The sequence below is a fragment of the Aptenodytes patagonicus genome, chromosome 4, assembly GCF_965638725.1.
Source record: "Aptenodytes patagonicus chromosome 4, bAptPat1.pri.cur, whole genome shotgun sequence".
Lineage (NCBI taxonomy): Eukaryota > Metazoa > Chordata > Aves > Sphenisciformes > Spheniscidae > Aptenodytes > Aptenodytes patagonicus.
In genome coordinates, this window is record NC_134952.1 from 63,855,314 (window position 1) to 63,870,830 (window position 15,517).

General features: G+C 42.2%; 1 protein-coding gene across 5 annotated transcripts in view; it reads right to left on the reverse strand.

Annotated features, from left to right (window-relative positions):
• The window catches only part of ADGRL3 (adhesion G protein-coupled receptor L3), a 512,006-nt gene that overhangs the window by 315,928 nt on the left and 180,561 nt on the right, over nt 1-15,517 (reverse strand). For all 5 annotated transcript variants that reach the window (XM_076336963.1, XM_076336965.1, XM_076336964.1 and 2 more), the window contains exon 3: nt 10,974-11,236. In XM_076336963.1, coding sequence (XP_076193078.1) covers nt 10,974-11,028 — 55 coding nt within the window. In that variant the 5' untranslated portion in view covers nt 11,029-11,236. The remainder of the gene's footprint in view (nt 1-10,973; nt 11,237-15,517) is intronic.

Genomic DNA, 15,517 nt, shown 5'->3' on the forward strand with positions numbered 1-15,517 from the left:
TTCTTAGTCCTCAGAATTTCCCCAGAGTAATATCTAATAGTAAGATTTTTAATTGCATATGTGTATAAGATTACGAATTGCTTTGACAGGCCAGATTTCAAGTCACGTCAATGAAATGAAGGCATGTTAAAAGTTCCTTGCATTATTCCAACCTTAGATAGACTAGCTTTCTATAGGTTTATTTATATATACAGTGTGAAAATTATATATAAAGCACACACACACATGCATATATATATATATATATATATATATATAAAAATACACACACAAAAATAAACTCAGTGACCCGGATTTTCCTACAACTATTACAAGTACGCATTCTTCCTTAAAACATGATACAAATTACATACAGATAGAAGTGAGCAGCGATGCTGGCAAAATATTGTTTTAAGTGAAAAATGGGACTTGGCTATGAATCTGTCTTGCAAAGTGGAGCTGTGCCTCCACTGGAGGAATAAGGGGGATTCCTGCTCACAGGAAGGCCTGTCAGCACCAATGCCGAATACTCCCCTCCAGCAGAGGAGCAGACATGTTAGGGGAAGGGAGATGATGCATTTTGAGACATGCATGGCAAGCAGCAGCTGGCACGGTTACTACCAGCCCCTGGCTTTGTGGAGCACCACCCTGGTTTTCCCTGCCTGCAGAGACACTGCAAAGGAGCTAAGCTGCCAGCCCCACTCCAACTCCACGCAACTAGCACTGCCAGTCTAACTGCCTTGCTTATAAACCAACAGGCACATTTCCCCCTCCACCATGCTAGAGAGAGGAGTATTACACAAGACTGACATACCAAAGCTAGTTTTCTTTCTGTCATCTGCTCTCTTGATACTAAATCAACCCTTACTGCAGCCTCCAGCATTTCAGTAATAGAAACAAAATACTGTGAATTAAAAATTGGAGACAGATCTTCAGCAACAAGAGCTGCAGACGGGGGGGGGGGGGGGGGGGAATTCATCATTTAAATCAGCAGCACTGATGACTGCTAATTGTTCCTAGAAGAGCTTGAAGGGGAACAGTCTCCCAAGAGAATAAGGACCTAGCATAACGCTGCAGGTCTGGGGGCAGGGGAGCAGCCCACAACTTGGTCAACTCACTGCAAGCACTAAGATTTGAGAGAAGATTATGAAAGACAAGCCCAGGGTATGATCTCTTCCATGTTATGCTCCAGCTTTCCCTAAAATAACCCCTCTGGCTGAGCAGACCAGATTCAAAGCGCATTTACGTGGAATTTGGATCAGACCCTAAAAAAAAAAAAAAAAAAAAAAAAAAAAAAAAAATCAGTATTAAAATGCCATTTATTTATGGCTCCACGTTCTGCAGATTTAAGAACAACCAACAATTTGACTGAGCTTCTAAAATCCATCAGGCATCTCAGTTTCTACGGATTACGGCATAGGAGGGAGTGACAATGCCCTTACCTCTTCCTCTGCCCACTCTAATGCACAGACTGACTGGGGAGGATCTTTAGCATCCATGAATCTTACATGAAACAAACTCATACCTCAGGATGCATAGCAAGGCACCCAACACTATCAGGCACTGCAGAAAGCAGCCCCACGCAGCAAAGCACAAGGAAATATATGAAAGTAGATGTTGCTCTGATTACAATTCCTTGAGTTTACGGTATGCATACAATACTGCACTGTAAATAAAACCCAACCAGCCTAGTCCTACGGTCTCTGCAATGGGCAGATTGCAGCATCAGTGTGGTGTTGGTTAAAAACCTATTGAGCATCCCACAGCTTGGAGCAGATTCATGAGAGAACAGAGATGGTCCTGCCAGGCACTGGGAGGGATATTCAGGGGAGGCTGCCCAGCACCAATTTCCTGGAATCGGGGAAATTCAAAGTGGGGAAAAGCTTCTGAACTCTCCCTGCTTTTAATTTCTTCCCTTCCCAGAGCATCTTTCCCAGATGAGTTGCTCATTGAGCAGCAGGAGACCTCTTCCAAATTCAAATAAAACCACATTACCAAACAACATAACCAATTCAAGAAATCATGATCACTAAAGGAACCAACTGAACAACAGTGAAATGTGCCGTGGGGTAATAAACATCAGATGGCTCTAGGATTCATTTAACATGACTGTGGAGTTGACAAAATGGACGTTAGAGATTTCTTCTAGGCAATCAGCAGTTTCATTTGCAATAAAAAGCTTCTGCTTGCTGTTCTTGCTGGGCCAAGGGTGCTCTTCCTAACAGAGGAAAACAGCAGATTTGCCCAGAACTTGTGGGAGCAGGTTAGCAGCAACTGAGGAGGCAGTGCAAGAATGAAGGTGGCCATAATTCATTCCCTCACTCTTTTCTCATTTAAGCTTAAAGTACTTCAACATGCCCAGCTTATATGGATGAGAGAACTAGGGCCAGACAATCCTTGGAAGTAATTTTTTTTTTCTCTCCAACTTCAATGGTTTAAGCTTAGCTGAAGTTATTAGGAAAAGAAACAGGAGTGACATCCCATCTGTGGGCATATTCACATCCACAAAAGAGGTGTTACAGCTGCATGGGAAGGATGGGCACATGAAGCTTCTGCACTTTCAAAACCTGGCCATGGCTCCCCACCTGCATTGCTGAGAATGGTGGCTCTGCCCTAGCACTATGCAGCTACTTTGGCTGTGAAGCTGTCTTCAGGTCCTGCACTTCACCAAGTATTGGGGAAAAGATGCACAGCCTCATCCATCAAACCCCTCTAACACAGCCCAGAACAGCAGGCTCTCTCCAACCCCTGATAGCTTCCTGACATCTTCACCACATAATGCTAAACTTCCAGATAAAGCTTTTACAAAGTATTAGGTAGGATTAGCAATTAGCCAGATAGATCTTCATTTTCCCACTCAGGTAATAACGCAATAGGCGAAAGCAAACAAGGAATGGGTAGGCAATCATCTCCCCTATTCACTGGGATGAGGAAAGGGAAGCTGCCCACTTCTGCTCCTTTACCCACTACTGCACCAGCCTCGTTCAACCTCGGCTTGCCCCACACCAGTCCCTTTGGAGTACCCTGCATGTCCAGGAAGACAGGGGACAAGCTGTCTTCTCACATGCAGAGATAGCTGCAGATGTGAAAATATTCCTGGTGCTCCACGGTACCTCTAGGTATTGTCTAAGGGACACCTGTACCCGTATTAGTCGGCTTTGACACACTACATTTTTCAGTCCTGGTCGCTTAGGATTATTAACTCCAAAAGGATATATAAAAAGATTATTCTGAAATGTTTATTTGGAAAACTCAGGCAGTTTTTTTCTTTTGGTTGGTTGGTTGTGTTTGTTTTTTTTTTAAAGTATTTACATCTAAAGCCAAACCGTAGTAATCATACCACAGACACTTACTGCTTACATGGAAAATTATCATGTTTTTTCATTGGGCTGCTATAATATTCCTAAACTCCAGATACCCACCAAAAGTGAAACAGCCCTGGCTCCATCCGTATCCTGATCAGCTAGAAGTTGCTAAGAGCATGAGTAAAACTTATTCAGAGAGTAAGTACCTTGGAAGAGCCCACTTTTAATGGCTATCGCTTATTTATTCGGCGCTTAGCTATGACAAGGACTAGTCAGGGACAGGGCTAGCTAATAGTGCTTGCTAGCCAGGGACTACTGAAGGAGAGACACACCAGGATCAGTGTGGATGAATAAAATCAACATCCTCCTGAATCCCAAGAGACAGCCAAGCACTGCACCAGAGATCCTGTCATCTCAGTGAACAATGTGCCAAGTGCATGGCTGCTCTTCATTCACTTCTTTAAAAACAATTCATTGGGAAGAGGGTTTTATCCTGGTAACCCTTAAGCAACCTTAACTGCATGAGCTTTGCCTTTTGTCTTCAACAAAAAAGAAGAGTATTAAAGGTTTGTAGAAAGACAAAGAGAAAGAAAAATTGAGAAAGATTTTTAAGGCATTCATCGCCCTTTTGTTTTTTGTCTTCAGTACCAACCAAGCCACTTTCCAGGTTGGGTTATTTTTCCCAACACACAGCAGAGCAGGCATACCAGCCTGGTCCCTCCGGTGCTCTTCCACGCTGCCGCAGACAACCCGCAGACAACTCTATTCACTCAGCGCTTGCTAGGACCGAAAACAAACGCGCCGGCTGTAATAAGAATGTCTGACATGCGCATTTGCATAGCCTGAACTGGAAAAAGATTAGATGGCTCAAGAGACTGGTTGTGAGCTAAGGTTTCCAGATCAAATCAAGACCAGGTCAGGAACAAATAAACCTAGTCATCTTACTTAGCAACTGCTTGGCAGCTGATATGAAATGAATAGTTACGAGTTAGGTCATTTTTTAGACAGCAGATGTCTGCACTACAACACCTATTCATTACCTAGGGTTAATAACTGCACAAATAGGATTCAGCGAAACTCCTCATCTCCCAAAGCTACTTACCCCTCTTTGTGACAAGATCTGTGTTGACTTTTCAATTCTGTTTTTTAAAAAGTAACTTTTCTTAAAGATGTTCTCTAACAAAAACATTTTTATAATCACAGTAAAATATAATGGGAATTAAATTATGCTACAATAATTCACACTTAGCTGCACAGAGGCCATTTGGCCTTCATCTTTGTGCCTGAATGTGCTGGGCGTGAATTACTACACTGTAATTCACATACTGTCACGTCTCACGGCTTAATTAACGCTACAGAAAAATTCAGAGCGCACAGAGTTGGCCACTAGAGATCAGAAACTAGTCTTGTCAGGAAACGGTTACAAATGAAACAAGCATCGGAGGTTATAGGCCTGCAGGGCAACACAACTCCCCCCTTCCTATTGCTGTGAGAGTAAGCACATTTTCTACTGCTTCAGAAAGAAACCCACGTGCCTGCAGCTGTATGTCATATGTGTTAAGAAGCCTATAGGAAAGCATGACCTCCACACATTAATTTGGGCCCTAGTCACCAGCCGCCTTCTATAGTTCAAATCCTGTAGCTCCAGCTTCATTGCAACTAGAGCTGTGCTAATAGCTAAGGGTTGCATGTCCCATGGAAAGCGTGCTTTGATACAAATGGCAAGTGAAAATAGTACAAGATCTTGTTTCCCTCCATAACACAGGAAGATGCTATGAGCAGACACACTTGCCAAACACTGAAGAAAAAAAAAAAAACACTACCAGAAAATCCCCTTAAAATCTCCTTCCTTATTTAGTGTGAAATTTAGACATGAAAGAAGTGGGTCCACACACAGACCTCTGCATTGCTTAATGGCTTAAGTGAGAATTAAATGGTGTATAGAGTCTTTGCAAGGTTGAATTTCACCCTCTATCAGCTTATAGATTGGTCAGTCATCAGATGGGGAACTTAATACTCCCGATTTTAGTGCACTGCTGCTAATGAAAGCACTGTAGTATATGCATAGAACAGCCACCCCCTTTTATCAGGAAAAGCCTTCCTTGATCACTTGTTCCACTACGGAAAAGGTGGCATGGCTGCAGGTAATGCAAATTGCCAAGAATAGCAAATATTATAAATATTTCAAGGATGATTAATCTTTTAAAACAATGAAGTTAGGCAGAAGCCTGGAAGTCAACTTGGCTATTTCACAACTAATAAAACGTCTCTTGTATTTCATTTTGACTACATAAAGAGTATTGTAGTAAAAGGCAATTATCCACCATTCACTAGCTAACATAACAGTTGTACAACTATAAAAGAAACACAGTATGTATTTTAAGCAGTGACAGTATTTCCACTGTATTAAAATAGTAGCGAGGCAAATGTTCAGCTCGCATTAAACAGCACTCTGTCACTGAGGACCAGCTTGCTAGCATCATATATTCCCCCAAGAAAGATAATGCTGCTTGCATTAACAGAATCATTGTCACCAGGCAACTACCAGTGCTATTCAGTAATAAATATTTCCACTGTTCCCACAGAAACTGGCTCGGCATCTGGATCTGCTAATGCCTAGAGAGATCACCTTGACCTTTGAGCACCATCTTCTCACAAAGACGCAGCCCTTCCTCACCATGGTTGTCTCCCAGAAACATCAGCAAGATAGTGCAGAAGTGCAGAGAGTCAGAACAGGACAGCAGACGAGGCTCTCTTCCTTGCAGCAGCAATGGCTTGAAAGGACTTCAAATTTCATTTTCTACTCTGCAAATGATAAATTAGTTCAGCCCCATCTCGAACTAATTCTCATATGGAGAGACAAGATGGCATCTGTGCCTAAATGCAGGAAGGTCACTTTACAGCTATGCCACAACTCTGCATAAATAAATTCTTGGAGGCAACTTGTTTTTTGGAAGGTCAGAGTTGGGCCAGCAGCAACTGTAGCCCTGCCAGTTTGGTGCTGTCAACTGTCAGTAGTAGGTCTTAAGCTTCATAACAATACCAGGCTCCAGGACTTGTCAGGCTTTGTCTGAACTAGAACCTATTTTAGCTTAAACTTAGCTCTATCTCCAAAGTTATTTAAGAAACCTTTGCTGCATCTGCATCTTGCTCTAGGATCAGATGACTCTCATCTAGCCTGTCCTAGCTGTAATAGCAAAACTGCTCCAATGTCAGATACCTGTTGTTTCTCCTGTAATTTCAGCCAGGTTTTGGTTATATTATTGCCTAACTTGTTCTGGCTTCAGTCTTGCTTAGCTTTGGGCAAGCCTGTGGTTCTAGCCCCAAAAATCACATTGTATATGGAGAAAAAGATTAAGAAACCTAAGTAATCGCAGCAATGACTAACTCACTCCATGGATCATCAGGAGGGAACAGCCTGCAACCCATTAACAAATACAGGGTTAAAACATATAAAAAATAACCCCAAGCAGCTGCAAGACCAAGGAGGAACCAACACTCACAACTGACACACCACATTTTGCCCAAGCAGGAACCAGGATGCTGACAGCTCACTCTCATGACACAACTGCAGGGCAAGAGCTTAGCATCAGAGGAAACAGGCAGATTGCCATGCCTGTTGATTTTATTGCATTTGTAACGGCCTCCAACAGAAACTGGGCAATTTGGAATATTGCTTTAATCTGAATAATAATACGTAGTTGTCCTATTTTGGATTAGACTGTTAAAGCATTAGAGTGACAGCAACAAAAAAATAATCATTCTTTGCTACCCATCATGAAATTATGCACACAACACAATCCTTAAAAAAAATAATAATTTTCAGATAAATAATAATAAAACAATCTGATGGGATGACAAAGATCTTTGCATTCAACAGGCCTTCAGTTCTTTTCCAAAGCCTAAAATAAGTTACTTGTTTGGAGACATGCAAAATTTCACCCCACAGCGATCACTATGGTATCCTTCCTATTCAGAACAGCATGCTGTTCTGAATCCTTTTATTTCTAGTATTATTTTTGTCCAACAGTCTGGAAGTTTTAAATCTCAACTCTGAGCCACACATGAGCATGACAGCAATGTGACAGAGCAGGTGTACATCTCTCCAAGCTCGCAAACTGAGCTGCTGCCTGTCATGTCTGTCTCATTTCGGGTGAACTTTGACAGTGTTCGTTTGTGGGTAAAGAGAAATCTGCTTTGTTTGGGGTCACAGGGAGGAAGGCTGAGGAAGATGAGAACAGCTGCTCATTCCAGAAAAAGCCTCTGGGAAATCCACCTGTTACAGGCAAAGAGGATCAATTTGCTCAGGTGTACATGGGGGGATGCAAACCAAGGAACACTTTCCTGGGGGTTCAGGCCTTGGGATGCTTTGGGAAAAAGCTTCTAAACAGGGGCAAAAAGGAGGCAGGGGTGCAAAAGTCCTGTCCATAGCAGAGCCCTTGCAAAGGATGACAAAGCCTTTCTTTTTGTTGTTGTTGCTGATGGGTTTTTTGGTTGGGTTTTTTTGTTGTTTTTTTTTTTTTTTATTCCCTGGTATTGTTGCTTTCTATCTTGGCTAATTCTCTAATTCTGTATAACAGGTTTAGTTTTATCCAACAGATGGATTTACAGGCCTTGCCAGAGCTTAGAAGAGGGGATAGCTTTCTGGGGGCTTCCACACTGGTCCAAGTTGTGTTGTCTATGCAAGTTGTAAGCTATTTTCCATTCAAGTGAAGGGCAACAGTAAAAAAAGCATCCACTACTCAAATCTGCTATTATCTCAAGTATTTCACATGGTTTCAGTTTTTTGTGAGCTATGATTCAGAGCAGTCCGAGCAAAACTAGACAGTACAGTGCCTGTGCGTTTAGGATACAGCAGATTAACATCATCACCGAGAAACTGCAAGAATTCATGACTTTTTCCCCTTTCATTATTTCTACAGCTTATCAACAAGATGACATTGTACCAGGGCAGTATCCTGGAAGATTACTTTTCATCTTGCAGATCACTGAAGTCATACACCCTTTGACTCCACACCTGCCATCACAACCCAAGACACACAATATACTCCAAGAAATGAGATAGCTAAAAAAAAAAGCCCCCTCAAAAAAACCAAAACAGCCAAAAGAAAAAAAAAAAAAAACAACAAATTTATGAGATCACTGGCCTAAGAAATCTGTCTATAATGTAGCTACCACTACAGATGAAGGGACTTTGTCAGGAAACTCAAAAAGGGAATGAGATGCAGCAAGGTCAGTCTGCAAAAGTAGTTTGTATCAACTCCAGCAATCACTCCAGGACAGGAGTCATTCCAGCCCATGAAACAGGAACTCAAATGCTTGAGTCCTGTTAAACATAAAATATGAAAGCTTTCTGCATGCAGTGAAAGGGGATTATTAAAAGGGAGGGGAAAAAAAGCAGGGCTTAATCGGACTATTTTTATATGCAAGGTGAGGCTGTGGCACGCGTTTAAACACACATATACTGTCTTCAGGGTAGCAGGAACCTCTGCATTGATACCAGCTTGCCATTCACTTTAGGCAACCTTCTGCAGGTGCTTGCAGGGAGAAGGGCAGCAAGGGAGAGCACCTGAAAGCCATCAGATAGTCAGTCTCTGATTTCAAAGCCTTGGAAGCCCCATTAGACTATTTATTCCAATCTTCGACACAACTCCGATTTTTACACGCAGGTCCTTCAGTCCCCATGGGAAACTGGATGGGTTTGACTGCCCAGTGCTAGGTGACACCGAACATACTCATCGAACATTGTATCACACAGCTAAACTGCAGTCTTCTCCCTTTGTTTAGTGTCAGGAATGTATCACCCTTGAACAACCAGACACACGCTCAGTACCTGCTTCCCCCAAGAAAGGCAACGGGCCAACGTTTTGAGATGGCAGCTGCATCCTGGCCAATCTTAGAGATCAAAACAGGGAGAACCAAACCAAGTCCTTTGGCCTTCACTCTCCACTGTTCAAAGGTGGCTGTGAGCCTCTACTGCACTTTCACTAGCGATTTATAGGGATAAGATAACGTGTATTGGTTAGATGTGTGGTGGTCAGATTTACCATCACTGACTGCTACAAAAACCACAGCAGCCACCCTGTACATTTACTTTGTAGATGAACATAAAGGGTAGAAATATTTCCAGGCACCTAATTTCTGCATCTCTGATGTTTGCTCATCTGTAGAATAATACGACTCCTAGGATACTTGTGACATTTTCATTTACTGTGACTATCAGGCAGGATTTTCCAGCTACAGTGGCATTGTGAATTTAAAACAGAACTGCCAGAGGCATATTTGAATTGTTAATTGCTTTAACTGTTAATATTGTTTAATTATAAAGTTACAAAACATTTACCATTTAACTTTCCTGGAGAAGAATGGAGAGCACCTTTCCTAATAGCTCTTTCATTCCACCCCAACTGGTTGCCTCAGTTTAAATATTCATTCTAATTTTCAAGTCAGCAAGGAGTTTTGCTTGAAGAACGATAGTACAGATAACCTTTGTGCCCAAAGGTGTTATAAGTGATATGAGCAGACAGGTTGTGCTCTATAAATAGATATGTTCAGCCAATTACACGTATTTCATTTTTAACCTCCTCCTTTGCTGTAAAATTTTGCTCTAGTGTCTTAGCACATACACAGTGCATGTAAAGTACAAAAAGTTTGATGAATATTTTAAAAGCAGGGGCCCACAGCCTACATACAGGGAGTCATGTTATTTACAAACATGCTTCCACTGACCTGTAATTAAAATGAGATCCTTGGTGGAGCTCACCTTCCATTTAGGCATCAGGAAAATCAGGCAGCCAGATTTTCCAAAGCTCTGCTCTAAGCATTTAGCAACCATCACTGCAAATAGGAGCTCCTGAACCCTTTAGGACTTAAGAAATCTGGCAACTTACTTCTGAGGCCTACATTTGGGTTTCTCATATCAAAAAACCCCAACCCCCAGCCTCAAAATCTTACTCCAAAGTATTAAACGTGTCAGATTTCACTTAACATTTTCCTCACTAATAAAAAGATCAAATTTTTCTGCTAGAGCTCATACATCCCTGCAGCACAGCAGCTGTGCCTGACGCTACTAGCTCAGTTCTCAGATGCAGCCTGGCTGTGCAGCATGGTGCTACACCTAATGACTCCACATTGCCGGGTGAGTTATACAGCATGCCAGGCTAAGGCAACTACACTGGTTTTGGTTCTTCTTGGCTCAGGGTCACTAAGATTATAGAAGCCTCCGTCTTTCGGCAGAGCACGGAAACATCCACTGCAATGGTTGAAATCACAGTCTAACATGATGGTGAGTAAGATCCCACCCTGGAACTGTGGCTAAAGGGGGACGTGCAGCCCCTTACTGAGCAGTATTCACAGAAGGGAAATTCATTTCCATGCAGAGGCCAGGAGAGACAATCCCAGTGACACAGAGCCAACAGGATAGGTTTAGGCATGAGGAAGGAAGTCTGCCTTAACATAGCAGCTAAACTCAATAACAGAAATCTTTATGTGTGACCAGAGTTCTTTGTTTCAGGACTTAACTAGTCATAATGTAGCCTGGGAATTCAAAGACCTGAGGTAGAAGTGGGGAGAGAAATCAACATCCTGGAAAAAAACCACACCATTAGGTAAAAGACGTAGGCAAAATCCTCGCTATTTTCTATTCTCCCTTCTCTTCCCACAGGCAAATGTACACCATCTCTCACTCACCATGGGCTAACGGTGTTAAGAGCATTGTGAAGAACAGCAGCTGTGATGACCACATGACTGTGAAGGAGGGCTTGAAAGTATCCCAGCAAACGAGGATTCAAACAAAACAAGGTGAGTGTCCTCCTGCACTCGCTTCCAACACTTCAACTGTTGGCCTTCAATTCACATCCGAAAAGGGGGAAAAAACCAATCAAAAATAATAATAATAATAATAATAATAATAATAAAAAAAAATCCCACAGCCAGTATCCAGAGTCTGAGACCTACAAATGAGAAAGGAAAAAAAATGCAGTTAGTAAAACAATAAGATAGGTGTTTTCAATCAAGTCTTGCTGTGTTTCTTTGCTGCCAACAGCTGTAAAGGCAAATGTGTCTGCCTCCCGCCTCCCCCCCCCCCCGGCCCTTCAGATGTAGGCACATTCCTACGTACAATAGGAATTAAAAAAACCTTGTCCCTGCGCAGAGAGACAGTTTGTACATCACTAATGCTCTCCTTTCTCTCTCAAAACAGGGCTTAAGACAGCAGTTTTGAACAATGATGCCCACGGATCCAGAGTCCACAGACTTGAAAGTTGACTAGAAAAAGACAAGTTCATATGTATTGCATCGTATCCTATGTACATGGGACTTCTAAAACAGGCTGCAACTCTCCTGAAAACGTTTGGGTGTCTATGAATCACAAGCCAACAGAAATTCCAGAGCTAAAATGGGCTTAACTGGTGCCTAGGCTCTGTGCTGATCTCTTAAACAGAATTAAGTTTCCACCCCAGCCGATTCTTTTCCACCCAAAACCCTCGAATACAGGGGTGCCAAAGAGTAAATGCAGGCTCCTGAAAGAGCACATTTGCCAGCACGCTGGCAAGTCAACAAACTGCCGACAAGAGAGGTCACTTTGCTACTTGGTCTAGGCCATATCTGTGAGCATGCACGGGAAGCACAGTGCTTTCACAGAAAATGCAACTCAGTTGTGACAGAGCTGCACTCCCTGGTCTGCCTCCCCCTTCCTTTCAAACAGAAATCTTTTTTCAATATATGTAAACACATCCACACCAGCTCGGCTGGTCCCAGTGTAAGGCATAAGACACCCAGACAACAATCCCGCTTTCTCTTTAACCTCCTGCACAGTATGTAATGCAGGTGGACACGCTGACCAAAAATTATGCATTATCTATGCAAACATCTGCTGTATGTCCTGAATGACTTGGGCAGAAACTGAGCCCAGTGCTTCCCCAGGTAGCCGGGCATTGTACTCTTCTGCTAAGAACTTTCACTCCCTTTTGTGTTTCTCCCATGGCTCCACTGCTGAGGCTGACACGAAAATACCAGGCAGTGGGATCAGTAATATGGTTTGAGAGTATGTCTGCTGACGATATGCCTAAAAGCCTCTTTATCCCCCTGTTTGAGGTGTCCTGTAGGGCTTTTAATCACTGAATCTGGACCAGGCTTTGAACCCAAGTAGAGCCTAAAAGTCACCCTTACTCTATAGCCATCTTCTATGGCGACTGCAAGTGACTCAGTCACTCACTCCTAGTCAAGCTCTATAGTTATTCATTGTGTCTCATCCATCCCACACGCTTACAGGAAAGCACGGGGAAATCCAAATCCATGCTTGAATAGAAACATTCACTCAGTATTCCAGCTTCCCATCATTTTAATCTCTCAGGAAGGGGCTAGATGGCCACAGTGACTCAAACCTGACAGGAAAAACACAACTGTACAGAGTTAAACCATGGCATCAGTTTGAGATTTAGCTCCCCACTGACTTTGAAATGATGATAAAATATGAGGAATTGAAAAGTACTTTGCATATCTGTTTTGAACTCCTTAGACTCTGCAGCCTTCACAGCACTGGTCTAATTAAAAATCTCTCCAAAAAATCTCTGATCAACAGAAGTTATTCTTCTCTGAGCAAAGAACCTGTTTTTGCCAACTTTTGTTCTTACCCAAAACCCAATTTGAGCCAAAAAGCTATATGAAAAACTGCACTGCATGCCATTGTGATGTGGGTATATTTCTGAAACTCCGGCATGACAAAGTGGCCTTTGTTTTGCCTCCTATCTTTGCTGATCAACTAAATCAAACCCCACATTGTTCAGAACCAAAGTCTATAAGGAAGCTGCATTTTTTTCTGATAAATATATCTGCTTGCACTGCCAAGATTTTATTCTCCCACTCTACTCTCCTCCCCAGTCTATCCCTGCAATTTGTTCACTCAAATGTAGCATTTAGTTTCCAAAGCTTTTTCTCAGCTCTGTAACTGGGGTGACTAAAAAGCCCAAGGTCAATATGCAGTCAAGTGGCTTCTTTATAGACAACCTAGAAATTAAAACTTTGCTCGAGCTGGGACTAATCAGAATGGTCACTGATAACATTTAAAGCCTGTTTTCCAAAGGGGAACAAGACTCATAAATATTTTAAATAATACATTCTAAACAGCGATCAAGTCTTCCATTTATATTTTAGGAGGCTACCAGTACACATCAAACTACACCACTGGCCATTATTTATGCATGCTTTTTCTACAGCATCCTCTGTAAAGTTTTAAATGTGAGAAGCTTTTTGTGCTACAAAACTGAAAAGGCATACAGAGATGGGGGAAAGCTATCCAAGCTCAGGTACACTTCCCTGAAGCTAAAGCTTAGCCAGGCAGTGAAGGAGTGAAGGCTTGTTTTCTGATTTTTATTTGTTTAAGCTGAATCAAGTTCTGGATAATCTAAACCTGTTAGAAAGAGATAACATTGTGGTGCAGTAAAAGGTTTTTGGGTGTAAACCGAAGAAATCACAAATTAATTACGCTACCTATCCCAGAGAAAGGATAATTGTCAACAAAATATTTACACAGTGGCCTTTAAAATTGTTTTTATATCTGTCTATATATTCCTGCATGATAGGATTCAAGGATTTTTTCTATGGTCTCATGGGCTGGGGCTGAATGAGCAAAAGGATTCACCTGCTCTCTGCAGAGTCCAAACACTAATTTTGGGAACTAATGTCTTGCAACCACCAGAACCACAAATAAATATTTTATCCTACTGTAAAGAGCATTATCCAGCCACAAAGCTCCTGTGCAAAACAGAGACGATAGGAGTAGCTCAGCATTATGCACCATTTACTCTGGTTGTAAATTTGGCCCAATATTCCCAGCCCTACCTTCCTTCCTGCCAGATTAGAACAAGCCAGAGACATGGCCTGTCAGGTTGTGTCTGCACACCCTGGCTGGCACAACCTTGCCCTTAAGCCTGCTCCTACAAAGGCTTCAACCCCTTAGGCTTAAGCTCATCAAAAATCTTAACAAATCCACAGTGTGTCTGGAGAAATGCCAAAGTTGTTTAACCACACAGGGCACCACTATATTAACCAAACACATTGTAATGCTACAAAATTCTGGGTGCTTTTGTATTTCATGTAATCAAGTAATCATAGTGTGTTTCTGAACTGGATATCTGCAGGAGAAGAGCTAGATAGGAAACGAGTGGAGCAACGCTTTTTCTTAATGGTCACACAACCCCTCTCAAGCAGCATTATGAGATGCGGAAAGAGGCCTGCAAAACAAAAATTACTTAATCTTTGGATTACCTCCAGGTAAAGTACAGCCAAAGAGAGAAACTAGAGGACATATCTATGAACTGTTCAATGCAGAGTGTTACATTTATTGATGCAAGAAGGGGATATGCCATCACAGTGAAAAATTTATGGGCTACACGTGACCTAAGGGGTTTGTACTTGAACCATGAAGACCATGCAGCCTGCACTGATTTAAAAGAAAGTTCTTCTGCTCACTGACCTTTCTGCCCATCAGGCTGTCCCTGACACCCTCATGGTCTGATTGGCTGCCAAGCATCACCCAAACCTGATTTGCATGCTGGCAGTTCCCAAAATCCAACTCAAAGTGGTACTGACAGAATAGGAGAACGCCAAAGGAAACTAAGGCCTTATGGTGTAGAGATGAGCAGTGAAGTATTTGTCAAGGCGTCGTTCATAAAAGAGCATTATAGATACACTGACAAACTCAACATCTACCCAAGTCTGTTCTTCAGCAGTTGATGTCAAGCAGCACATGGAGCATTTTCTGAGCTCATCTGTCGACGGTCTACAGGGAGGGTGAAAAAGAAAAGGAAACCAGTTCATCTGATGAGTGAACAGATAGGCTGAATTCAAACCAGAATTTAGAGCAGCACAAGTCAAACCTGTCAGAAATCCACTTAATTACTGCCTTCCTCCAAACATGAGCATTTGCACCTGCACAAAGCTGGACACTACCCTTCTCACATGGCAAAAGCTGCCTAGCTTCCTCAGCTATCTAGCATTTTCTAGACAGTTGGGGTATGGCCACAGGAGGGGCAAGTGTTTTACAAGGGGGCTTATTAGCAAAAGCCAGATAGAAGTGCCCTGTTTTTCTTATCCAGTTTTACTTGCAGCAATTTTCTCCCCACCCCTGAAAATGTGCATAGTAAAACTAGCTTAAACAAATCAGTGATGCAAGGATTACTTTACATTTCTTAATAGAAAAGATTCCTGCGCTTATCTCCTCCTTTGGCAGAAGT